Source organism: Miniopterus natalensis, chromosome X (genome assembly GCF_054644295.1).
Source record: "Miniopterus natalensis isolate mMinNat1 chromosome X, mMinNat1.hap1, whole genome shotgun sequence".
Lineage (NCBI taxonomy): Eukaryota > Metazoa > Chordata > Mammalia > Chiroptera > Miniopteridae > Miniopterus > Miniopterus natalensis.
Window position 1 is genome coordinate 80,439,404 of NC_142103.1, and position 13,204 is coordinate 80,452,607.

A 13,204-nucleotide genomic window follows, 5' to 3' on the forward strand; every position below is an offset into this window, starting at 1 on the left:
TGGAATCACTGGGTCAAATGGCAGCTCCGTTTCTAATCTTTTGAGGAGCCTCCATACTGCTTTCCATAGTGGCTGCCCCAGTCTGCATTCCCCCCAGCAGTGCACCAGGGTCCCCTTTCTCCACACCCTCGCCAGCATGTGTTGTTTGTTGACTTGTTGATGGAGCCATTCTGACAGGTGTGAAGTGATACCTCATTGTGGTTTCAATTTGCATCTCTCTGATGATTAGCGATGTTGGCATACTCTTTTTAATGGCGTTTTGTTTTGTTTTGTTCTGTTTTGTTTTGTTTTGTTAATCCTCACCCAAGGATATTTTTCCCATTGACTTTTTAGAGAGAGTGGAAGGGAGGGGGAGAGACAGAGAGGCAAACATTGATGTGAGAGAGACACATAGATTGGTTGCCTTCTGCATGCACCCCCACCGGGGCCGGGGGTCAAACCTGCAACTGAGGTACGTACCGTGCACTTGGCTGGAATCGAACCCAGGACACTTCAGTCCGTGGGCTGTGCTCTAACCACTGAGCCAAACTGGCTAGGGCTAATGCCCTTTTCTTTCTAAACAATCAGTAAGTGGTGTCTTGTTTTCTGTTTGCAGACACATTGGCACTTCAGGTTAAGTTTGATTTTGTGGTAGCAGTCTTTTACAGTGGCAAATTGTGGTTAACATCAAATATAACATCATTTGGGGACATAATTTGAACACTTTTCTTTTAAAGTTCAATTTGGGTGTTATTTGGGAAACCCTAGTGATTCCTTATAAGTAATACATTAAAATACAAGTGTTTGCTTATATATTTAAAAGGATAAATAGAAATCATTTGCAAAACATAGCATAAACACTTTCTCCAACCCATGTAACTGGCATTATAACTTCATAAAAGCTTTGTTCTCTGTTTGCCTGACTCTATATCCTCCAGCCATACATCTTTTTGAAAATTCACTGATTATGGGAGACACATCTATAACTGACACAATTAACCTAATTTTAGCAGATGACATTTTCAGTTTGTCCATTATTGATTTTTGCTTTCTGCACTAAGTCTTAGTCTCTTAAGTGGCCACAATTAAACCCGAAAAATAGGCATTTACCCACGTAGCACAACCTCCACCCTTGGGCTCTGGGTACCAGTGCAGGGTGTAGTAAGGCAGTGGAGCCAGGATGCCCAGGGCCATGGTGGAGCCCTGCTCTCAAGCTGTGCACTGCTTAGTGCCCCTTTCATGCCCCTCACCCAGACCCCCGTTTAGACCAGCCCTCTGAAATCTTGGAAATATCTGCCATTTCCTTTAGAAACCCAAATGCATGTATCACTCCAAGCACATGCTGTATTGATGACAAATCAACACCATCTTCTTTATAACTGTATTGCACTGTTACTTTATTTTTGCCTTGTATGCATGCCTTTAAAATTAAAATAGCCAAGTCACAACTTTGATAAGCCTTTTAATTAAATAACTTAATTGGAGATGCTAAGGGTTATACTTTCAAAGCAGTTCTGATTGCATTTTATTATCTCCAGATATTTCATTACCACACAGATCACAGATTAAGGCAGAACTGAATTTATAGTTAGCACACAAGAAAACATAATCTGTGTAAAGCTCCAAACATACTGATAGTCGGCTGTAAAATCTCTTTGAAGTAGAAATGTTCAAATATTCATGCTTATTAAAAACTTTTTTATGATGGTACCAAAAGCATAGTACATGAAAGAATATCCTTTTTTAGGGAAATAAGGGGTATTTGTTATCCAGTTCCACCAAGATGACATATGCAGATATCAATACAAAGAAATCACTTTTTCTTTGTTAAAAGGCTTTGCAAAAGGAAGTCATAATGATAATTGTCAACTTATTTTTCATTTAGTCAAGTGCTCCAAAAAAATAGAAATGAATAAAAATATTAGGTAGGTTTAGATTTTAAGCTCTGTGTCATATGTGATATTTTAGAAAACTACTTTTTTTTCAGGTTCACTTGTGTGTGTTTTCATTTCTTTTGCTAAGTCATATATTATAAATTATCTTCATCCTTTGGGTTATGTAACAGAGTTATTGTTAATACTATCAATGAAAGATTTTCTCAGCACACCAATTATTACACTGTTTTTTTTTGTTTTTTTTAATGTATCTTTATTGATTTCAGAGAGAGGAAGGGAGAGGGAAGAGAGAGAGAGAAACATCAATGATGAGAAAGTCATTACTGGTCAGCTGCCTCCTGCACGCCCCCGACTGGGGTTCAAGCCCACAACCCCGGTCACGTGCCCTGACCAGGAATTGAACCTCGATCTTCTGGATCCTCGGTCAATGCTCGACTGCTGAGCCACACCCAGCTGGGCGCACTGTTTCTTGTTTAATTTATTTCCATTTTAAGCCCTGGAACAAATTTGCCACCTCTATTTACAGATGAGTCTTTCTGCTAAATTATTTGAAATTGCATTATGTCAGCCTTTATTTGAGCAAGTTAGTTGGTACTTTCTTATAACATCAGACAACACGTCTAACCCAGGTAATCAACAAACACATGCATTCATTGATTTACTCATTCATTCATGCATTCATTCTTTTTTATTCTATCATGATTATTTGTCATAAAGAAATCAGGGTATAGTTGTACCTAGGTGTAATGTGTTTTGAGTTCTCTGCAGATGAGATATACCTTTGAGAGGCAAAAAGTAATTTTAGGTATGTTTATAGATCTCTGCTGGAATAGTACTATTATTAATATTTTACTTCCTTCATAAAATACTAGGCCTTACTTCAGACTCATGACGTAGTGGCACATGAAGTTTACAGTGATGAAGCATTGAGAGTCACACCTCCTCCCACCTCTCCCTACTTAAATGGTGATTCTCCAGAGAGCGCCAACGGAGACATGGATATGGAGAACGTGACCAGAGTTCGGCTGGTTCAGTTCCAAAAGAACACAGATGAACCAATGGTAAGTAAGAAAAGGAGGTTTTCTGTACTCTCATAAAATGCCAGCATGAGTTAGAGCGCCTAACTTCAACCTATATTACCAGGAGATGGAGAGAGAAGTAGGGCATGGATAGTGTTAAAAAAAAATCAGTTTCCAGATCCTCATTTCACCACAGGCCCCCCACTGCTGCCTAGAATTGTGCTGACATTATGCCTAAGGCAGGTTGGTTCTCCTTTCCACCTCTTCTTTCACAGTTGCTCTTCAACTTTACAAAAACAAAACAAAACAAAATGAAAAAGCATACCTGATACATGACTCCAGAGTGTGAAAACCTCTGGGCAGCAAAAAAAGGGACAATTTGAAATCTTGCCATTGGTGTTGAAAAAGTGAATGTCTAATAACATTGTTAAAAAACATCCTTTTAAATAAGTCTCGTGGTTTCCAGATCTTCTAATTAAGAAGACTAATTTGGAATGCATTCAAAGAATTGAATAATGTTGCTAAAATAAAATGGACTATGCAGTTACTTCCAAAGAATTCTACCCATGGAAGGAATTCCATTCACATCTACTTATTTAATATGAATTAATTTTCGCAATGCTTAGAAATAGCATTGAAATGGAATCGATGCTGACCCCTACCTCATTCTCATAGAATTGACATGGATTAGGAAGATCAAAGAAAGGTTCCTTGGTGTTGACCGAACGAAAGTGGGACCCAGGGTGGATAGGGCAGAGTAGGGAACATCCAGGCAAACCAAGTAGCATGTGCAGAAACCTGGAAGTAAAAAGGCTCTTAGCATAGTTTCAAAATGGAAAGAAGAAACCACAACTGGACTATAGAAAACAAAGTGAGCCCAGCCAGCATGGCTCAGTGGTTGAACATCAACCTAGGATCCAGGAGGTCGCAGTTCGATTCTCCGTGAGGGCACATTCCCTGGGTTGTGGGCTTGACCCCCAGTGGGGGCGTTCAGGAGGCAGCCGATCAATGACTCTCTCATCATTGATGTTTCTATCTCTCTCTCTCCCTCCCCCTTCCTCTCTCTGAAATCAATAAAAACATATTTTTAAAAAAAAAGAAAGAAAACAAGGTGAGTGGCAGGAACCGGAGCACACAAGTGTTGAAAGACATGTTAAGGATTCTGCTCTTTATCTTTAAAACATTAGGAAACTATTGAAGAGTTTTAAGCATGGTGATAAAAGCAGATTTTCATTTGAGAAATCATCATTCTGGAAAATGGATTAGAGGAGGACAAAATAGGGTATGGAGCCCGGCCGGGCGTGGCACAGCGGTTGAGCATCGACCTAGGATCCAGGCGATCGGGGTTCGAGTCCCAGTCAGGGCACATGCCCGGGTTGCGGGCTAGGCAGCTGGTCAATCACTCTCTCGTCATTGATGTTTCTCTCTCTCTCTCTCCCTCTCCTTTCCTCTTTCTGAAATCAATAAAGATATATTAAAAAAAAAAAAAAAAAAGATAGGGTATGAAGAGGCCAGTTAAGAGGCTATTATTATACTAATACAGGGGAGAGATCATGGAGCTGTGAACTAGAAGGATGGATATCAAATGGAGAGAAGTAAAAAGATCTAACAAAAGAGTCAAATGAATAGACCTCAATAATGGATTCACAATGGAGATGAGGGAAGGGAGAAGCAAGTGTTGAGGATGACCCTAAACTTTAGGTTTTCACATCTGGATAGACAATGATGCTACCTTACTGAGATGGAATATTGGGAAAGTTCCAAGTTTGGGGGAGGAATCATATCTGCAGGGGAAAACTTTAAATTTAATGCATTCGTATCTTTTCTTCAGAGCACAAAAAAGGGATATTGGGATATATAGAGAAAAACAAATTATCTTCTTAAGAAAGCTACCCGGTAGCTCTACAAATTAAAGAAAGAGTTACAGAGCAGTGATTTTATGACTGCAATTTCCAGAGAGCCCTCAACTGTAGACACTTCAGCTTGTAATTCTCATTTACTATTCTTTGCCAGTTTTACTATATTATCCCAGCACTTGCAGCAGGCAAAGGACATGTGAATTACCTCACCCCTTCTGGTGCTCTCCAAGCAACTCTTTGACTTAAGAGTATGAGCAGTAGCAGCTTTGGGGGACCTTGGACAAATCATTTCATGTCAGTGGGCCTCAGTTTGCTCATATGTTTGCTTTGCAAATATTGCCAAAAGCATACTTGACTAACTGATCCCCAAGATCCCACCCACCTCTGAAAGTCTAATATTCCATTCATTCATTTATATATCTATTCACTCATTTAGAAAATATTTGTTAAGTGCCTACTATGTGCAGATAAGTATATTAGATGCCCCTGGCATAGTGGCAAATAAGACACTGACCCTTTCCAGAGGTCATTTTCCACAGGGATGCCTACACTGAACAAGCAGATATGCAGTTTAGCACAGTTTGTTTACCAAGAACAGTGATGACAGAGCTGTAGAGGAGAGAAGGCTGTGTCAGAGAGGCAGGAAGAAGGGGTGATGAGCCAAGCAAAGGAGACAGGAAGATGAAATTAACCACAAGAAGGTCGCCCAGAGTGTCTTGTGATCATCATGTTCTAAAGCAGCCAGGTGACAGTTGCTTGGTCTTTTATATGAAGGCTGACGACATAGAAACAGACTGAGTAAAAGTATGAAACTGCATTCTCAGGTTACTTTTTTCGGAAAGTATAAAATGGCCTTGAATCCCCCCTAAAAGTCTCCTTAGAGAAGCCATTCTCTCTTCTGTCTTCTATGATCCTAGTGAAAGTATATGTATTTATTCTCTTGTTGACCGGTTGCCATAAAAATGGGAATTATTTTATGGAAAGTACTATAGTTCTCTATTAAATTTAATACAGCTTCATTTGCTTGCTTAGCTGTCTTTTTTTATTCATGTTGAAAATATTACAGATGTCCTCTTTTTACCCCCATTGATCCCCTCCACCCCGCATCCACCCCAACTTCAGGCCTTCCCCAGACCAATGTCTGTGTCGATGGGTTATGCTTATAAACATATAAGTTCTTTGATTAATCTCTCCTCACCCACTCCCCCCTCCTCACCTTCCCTCTGAGATCCCTCAGCCTGTTCCATGCTTCTATGCCTCTGGATCCACTTTGTTCATCAGTTTAGTTTGTTTATTACATTCCATATATAAGCGAGATCATGTGGTACTTATCTTTCTCTGACTGGCTTATTTCACTTAGCATTATTCTCTCTGGTTCCCTCCATGCTGTCCCAAAGGATAAACGATCCTTCTTTTTATAGCTGCATAGTATTCCATGCTGTAAATGTGCCACAGCTTTTTTATCCACTCATCAACCGATTGGCACTTGGGCTGTTTCCAGATCTTAGCTATTGTAAATTGTGCTGCTATGAACATAGGGGTGCATGAGTTCTTTGTTATTGGTGTTTCGGGTTTCTTGGGATACATTCCCAGAAGGGGGATCAGTGGGTCACATGGCACGTCAATTTTTAATTTTTTGAGGAAATTCCATACTGCTTTCCCCAGTGGCTGCCCCAGTCTGCAGTCCCACCAGCAATGTAGTAGGGTTCTCTTTTCTCCACACCCTCCCCAGCACTTGTCCTTCGTTGACTTGTTGATGGAGCCATTCTGACAGGTGTGAAGTGACACCTCATTGTGGTTTTAATTTGCATCTCTGTTATGATTAGTGACATTGAGCATTTTTTCATATGTCTCTTGGCCATCTCTATGTCCTCTTTGGAGAAGTGTCTATTTAGGTCCTTTGCCCATTTTTTAATTGGATTGTTTTCCTTTTGTTAAGTTGTATGAGAGTTCTATATATATTTTGGATTTTAACCCTTTGTCAGATGTATCATTGGCAAACATGTTCTCCCATACAGTGGGCTCCCTTTTCATTTTGTTGATGGTTTCTTCTGCTGTGCAGAAGCTTTTTATTTTGATGCAGTCCCATTTGTTTTTCTCCTTTGTTTCCCTTGCCCTGGGAGATGTATCAGCAAACATATTGCTACAAGAGATGTCTGAGGTTTTGCTGACTGTTTTCCTCTAGGATTTTTATGGTTTCATGTCTTATATTTAAGTCTTTTATCCATTTTGAGTTTACTTTTGTGTATGGTGGAAGTTGGTGATCTAGTTTCATTTTTTTGCATGTACCTGTCCAATTTTCCCAACATCATTTATTGAAGAGACTGTCTTTACTCCATTGTATGTTCTTGCCTCCTTTGTCAAATATTAATTGAGCATAATGGCATGGGTCAATTTCTGGGTTCTCTGTTCTGTTCCACTGATCTATATGTCTGTTCTTGTGCCAGTACCAGGCTGTCTTGATGACAGTAGTTTTGAAGTATAACTTGATATCTAGTATTGTGATCCCTCCAACTTTGTTCATCTTTCTCAAGATTGCTGTGGCTATTTGGGGTGTTTTTTGTTTCCATATAAATTTTCAAAGTGTTTGTTCTAGATCTGTGAAATATGCTCTTGGTATTTTAATAGAGATTGCATTGAATTTATAGATTGCTTTGGGTAGTATGGACATTTTAATGATGTTAATTCTTCCAATCCATTAACATCGTATATTTTTCCATTTGTTTATATGTTCCTCTATTTCTTTTTTCAGTGTCCTATAGTTTTCCGAGTACAGGTCATTTACATCCTTGGTTAAGTTTATTCCTAGATATCTTAACTTTTTAGTTGCAATGGTAAATGGGATTGTCTTTTTAGTTTCTCTTTCTGAGAGTTCATTATTGGTGTATAAAATGCCATCGATTTCTGGGTGTTAATTTTGTATCCTGCTACCTTGCTGAATTCGTTTATTAAATCTAGTAGTTTTTTGGTGGAGTCTAGGCTTTTCTATGTCCGATATCATGTCATTGGCAAATAATGACAGTTTTGTTTCCTTTTTTCCAATTTGGATTCCTTTTATGTTTTCTTCTTGTCTGATCACTGTGGCTAGGACTTCCAGTAGTATGTTGAATAAGAGTGGTCAAAGTGGACACCCCTGTCTTGTTCCTGTTCTTAGGGGAAATTGTTTTAGTTTTTGCCCATTGAGTATGATGTTGGCTGTAGGTTTGTCATGTATGACCTTTGTTATGTTGAGGTATGATCCCTCTATTCCCACTTTGCTGAGTTTTTCTCAAAAATGGGTGTTGGATTTTGTCATATGCTTTTTCTGCATCTATTGATATGATCGTGTGATTTTTGACTTTCAATTTATGTGATGTATCATGTTTATTGATTTGTGAATATTGTACCCGCCTTGCATCCCTGGAATCACTCCCACTTGGTCATGGTGTATGATCTTTTTAATATATTGCTGGATCCGATTTGCTAATATTTTTTTGAGGATTTTAGCCTCTGTGTTCATCAGGGATATTGGCCTGTAATTCTCTTTCTTTGTACTGTCTTTATGTTTGGTAAAACTCCCCTGTGAAGCCATCTGGGCCAGGACTTTTGTGTCCTGGGCGCCCTTCGATTACTGCTTCAACTTCATCAGCAGTTATCGGCCTATTCAGGTTTTCTGACACTTCCTGATTGAGTTTTGGAAGGTTGTATTTTTCTAGGAATTTCTCCATTTCATCCAGGTTGTCCAGCTTGGTGGCATATAGTTATTCATAGTATTTTCTTACAATCCTTTTTATTTCTGTTGGGTCAGTTGTTATTTCACCTCTTTCATTTCTGATTTTGTATTTGGGTACACTCTCTTTGTTTCTTTTTCTTTTGTTTCTTTTTTTTAAATCCTCATCTGAGGATATTTTTTTCATTGCTTTTTCAGAGAGAGAGGAACACTGATGTGAGAGAGACACATCGATTGGTTGCCTCCCAACCAAGGCCAGGGATCCAGCCTGGAACCAAGGTATATGACCTTGGCTGAAATCGAACCTGGGACCCTTCAGTCTGCAGGCTGATGCTCTATCCACTGAGCCAAACCAGCTAGGGCTCTCTTTGTTTCTTGATGAGTCTGGCTAAAGGTTCATCAGTCTTGAATGTCTTTCCAAAGAACCAGCTCTTGGTTTCATTGATCTTTTGTATTGTGTTTTTTAGTGTCTATGTCATTTATTTCTGCTCTGATCTTTATTATTTTCTTCCATCTACTTACTCTGGGCTTTTCTTATGGTTTTCTTTCTAAGTTTTTAAGTTGTAGGATTAGAGAGTCCATTAGAAGTTTTTCTTGTTTTTTGAGGTAGGCTTGTAGTGCTATGAACTTCTCTCTCAGGACTCCTTTCATTGTGCCCATAGATTTGGAGTTGTTGTGTGTTCATTTTCATCTGTTTCCCTGAAGCTTTTGACTTCTTTCTTGATCTCTTTGGTAACCCATTCATTGTTTAAAACATCCTATTTAGTCTCCATGTGTTTGAATGTTTTTTAGTGTTTTTATTGTGGTTGATTTCCAATTTCATGCCATTGTGGTCTGAGAAGCTGCTTGGTATGATTTCAATCTTCTTGAACTTGTAGAGACTTGTTTTGTGTCCTAACATGCTGTCTATCTTTGAGAATGTCCCATGTGCACTTGAGAAGAATGTATATTCTGCAGCTTTGGGATGGAATGTTCTGTAAATCTCAGTTAAATCCATCTGATCTAGTGTGTCATTTAGGTTCACAGTTTCCTGGTTGAGTTTTTGTCTGGAAGACCTGTCCATTGAAGTCAGTGAGGTGTTAAAGTCCCCTGGTATGATTGTATTGCTGTCTATTTCTCCCTTAAAGTCCTCTAGAATTTTTTTTAAATAAATTTAGGTGCTCCTATATTGGGTACATACATTTTTATCAGGATTATATACTCTTGTTGAATTGATCCCCTTAGTATTATGTAATGACCTTTCTTGTCTCTCATGGTCTTCGTTTTGAAGTCTGTTTTTTCCAGTATGAGTATTGCTACCCCAGCTTTTTTCCTTTTCATTTCCATTTGCATAGAAAATATTTTTCCATCCCTTCACTCTCATCCTGTGTGAGTCTTTTGTTCTGAGGTGGGTCTCTTGTAGACAGCATATATTTGGGTCATGTATTTTTATCCATTCAGCCACCCTGTATCGTTGCATTGAGGCGTTTAATCCATTTACATTTAAGGCTATTATTGAAAGATACTTATCTACTGCCATTTTATTTCTTTATGCCTATGTTCCTCATTCTCTCTATTTCTATTTCTAATTACAGCAGTTCCTTTAACATTTCCTGTAATGCTGGTTGTGTGCTGATAAGCTCCTTTAGCCTTTTCTTGTCACCACCTATCTTAAATGATAATCTTGCTGGATAGAGTAGTCTTGGTTCCAGATCCTTGTTTTGCATTACCTTGAATACTTCATGCCATTCCATTCTGGCCTGTAGAGTTTCTGATGAGAAGTCAGCTGACAGCCTTATGGGGGCTCCTTTGTAGGTAACAGATTGCTTTTCTCTAGCTTCCTTTAAGATTCTCTCTTTGTCTTGATTCTTGTCATTTTAATTATAATGTGTCTGGTCACGGCCCTCTTTGGATTCTTCTTGCTTGGGACTCTCTGTGCCTCCTGAACTTGTGAGACTTTTTCCTTGACCAGGTTAGGGAAGCTTTCTTCCGTTATTTCCGACCTCCTCTGGCACTCCTATAATGTGAATATTGTTACATTTCATGTTGTCCCACAGCTCCCTTAGACTGTCCTCCTGTTTTTTAATTGTTTTTTTCTTTCTGGGTCTCTGATTGAGTGATTTTTTTCTACCCTGTCTTCTAATTCACTGATCCAATCCTTAGCTTCCTCTAATCTGCTGTTTATTCCTTCCAATGTATTCTTTATTTCTGCTATGTCATTCTTCATTTCCTTCATAGTTTCCATGTCTTTCTTCATGGTCTTGAGCATCCTTACAATCAGTATTCTGAACTCTATATCTGATAGATTACTTATCTCTATTTCCTTTAACTCTTTTTCTGGAGACTTCTCTTGTTCTTTCATTTGTGGCTTGTTTTTTGGTCTCTCCATCTTGTCTACCTTTTGGGGCGGTTTTCTATGTATTAGGTAGGCCTGCTAGGACTCTCAGTCCTTTTGGAAGGTCCCTGGTGCTGGCCAATGTCAGATGCTGTTTGTGACTGACCTCTAGTACCCTTTTTGAGCTATCAACAACCCATGGCTTGAGGTCTCCTCTGCTGAGGCTGGGTGCAGTTGGACAGGACCAATATGCACACCAAAGTCTGCTTTTCCAAGGCCCAGGTCCAGAAGCAGATCAGGCAAAGAATCAAAGCACTCTGAGGTCCATCTCTGCCTGTAGTCTGGTTAATCTGATTCTCTTAATGAGCCTCAGGCTGTAGAAACTCCACAGGGTAGAGTAAGAGGTTTTCCAGCAGGGTGGGGCAGTTGTTTCCCCCTTAGGCAAAAGCTGCTTGGAAGTTAAACTTCTACTTGAGAAAGATGTCCTCTGCAGTATGGGAGAATGACTCAGCACAGGAATCCAGAGGAGTGCCCTCTGAGCTCTGTCTCCAGAGCCCACAACCCTAGATTCTCCTCACACACCTCCAGTCTACTCTGCCCTCCCTCTGCTGGAGCCCAAGGTGAGTGGCTGCACATGAAACTTCATGCATTGGCCCTTTAAGAGGGTGCCTGCAGTTCCAGCCATCTCTCCCTGGCAGACAGAAACCTGGCTGCTTTTCACAGCCAGATGTTATGTGGGAACTCTTCTCAGTTCTGGTGCTCTGGGTTGGGAAGTCCATCTTGGGGTTTAGGCCCCAGAGTCCTCAGTGGGAAACCCCCCCTCTCAGCTGAAATATCCTTCCGGACCTTCAGCTGCTGCCTGTGGGAGCCCAGCCAGCCCTCTCAGGTCCACACTTCCTACCAGTCTCTCTATGGTCTCCACTTTTCCTCCTTGGTTATGAGGGTGCTCTCCACCTCGTCTTGAGTTGGTTTTCAGGATGGTTTTTCTGTGTTTTAGTTGTAAATCCAGATTGGTCCTGGGAGAGTGTCAGTGTAGCTTCCACTCTGTCCACTGCCATCTTGGATCCCCCCTTAGTTGTCTTATTGAAAGCATTCTGTTACTATGCAAGATATACCCATATCTTGCTTTTTAGTGCTACAATGTGAGGATGATATACTCCCATCACACCCTTTTTTTCTCATTTGTAACATCATACTTGTAATTACTTCTCTATTGTTTGAGACTCCCTTAGTTGCAAGTGATAAAGATCATACTTGAACTAGTTCAGACAATAGGAGCAAAGCTTATGTAAACAAGGAAAGGCCAGGAATTAGGAAAGGTTCAGGAGTAGTCACGCAACCCAAGCTGGGCCAGTTCTTTCCCTGGAATTTGGCAACTTGGGAACAGCAAGAACATGAATCAGTTTCTCTCATCAGGGGAATGTTTGGGGCAGACAAAATAATGAGTGTTAACTCCGTTTGGTTTGAGGTGAACTTACCCTAGCCATGAGAGGCTTGTTTGTCTCATTCGCTACTGTGCCTAGTAGAGTATCTGCCACAGTAAGGTTCACAGTAATGTTGGCTGAATGAATACACTGATTTATTAATTTCAAGGATGGACCCCACCACCCACTGTATTATCATTTCCCTTGTGAAATTAGATTTGCCAGACACATTAATTTACAATGTTTTTCCAGAATCACCTCTCTTGGTAACCGTGCTACTGATTGAATATGTAAGGGAAATGAAACATGTCTTACCTGCCACTTCTAAGAACTACAAAATAGGAACCATGTGAAGTTATATTTCATATAATTGTACAAATTAAGAGTCTAGATTTAAAATCTCAAATATTTTCATGACGCTTTCTAACAGAGTGCTATTCCCTAGTGAAGATTAAGACAGAGCCCTCCTACCCGTAATCATCTCAAATGCAGATCAGTTTTCACCAAAGGCGCTAGTTAAAATGTAGGTTTCTGGGCTCCATTCCAGACTTGCTGACTCTAATCCCAAAGAGTGAGTTTAAAAATCAGTATCATTTAAAAAGCCCCTGTGTGCTTCTTAGAATCAACCAGTTCTAGTACAAAAATATGTTTATGAAAACTTGTCTTATAATGGTGAATAATTAGAAAACCAAAAGTAATGCATTCCATAGGATAGTATTCGGGCATTATATACATCGAGCTTACACTTCTAGGCCAAGATGGAGTAACAGAGACCAGATTTACCTTCTCACCTGAAACAACCAAAAAATTTTAAAACACAACAAAATTCCATGGAAGAGCAGTTTTCAAGACATTGGACATCAGGCAATAAAGGACAGTGATCCCTAAGAGACAAGAAGTAAACAAGATGAGCCCTGTGATTGCCCAATCTTACTGACTTGAGAGAGTTTCCAGGCCACAGCACAGGAAAGGGTAACTGAGGCAAAGCAGGCAGACTCCTTGAAT

At 39.8% G+C, this 13,204-nt stretch overlaps 1 protein-coding gene across 5 annotated transcripts in view; it reads left to right on the plus strand.

Annotated features, from left to right (window-relative positions):
* CASK (calcium/calmodulin dependent serine protein kinase) overlaps positions 1–13,204 on the plus strand; it is a 372,464-nt gene that overhangs the window by 310,266 nt on the left and 48,994 nt on the right. For all 5 annotated transcript variants that reach the window (XM_087829368.1, XM_087829364.1, XM_087829366.1 and 2 more), the window contains exon 14: positions 2,747–2,935. In XM_087829368.1, coding sequence (XP_087685494.1) covers positions 2,747–2,935 — 189 coding nt within the window. The remainder of the gene's footprint in view (positions 1–2,746; positions 2,936–13,204) is intronic.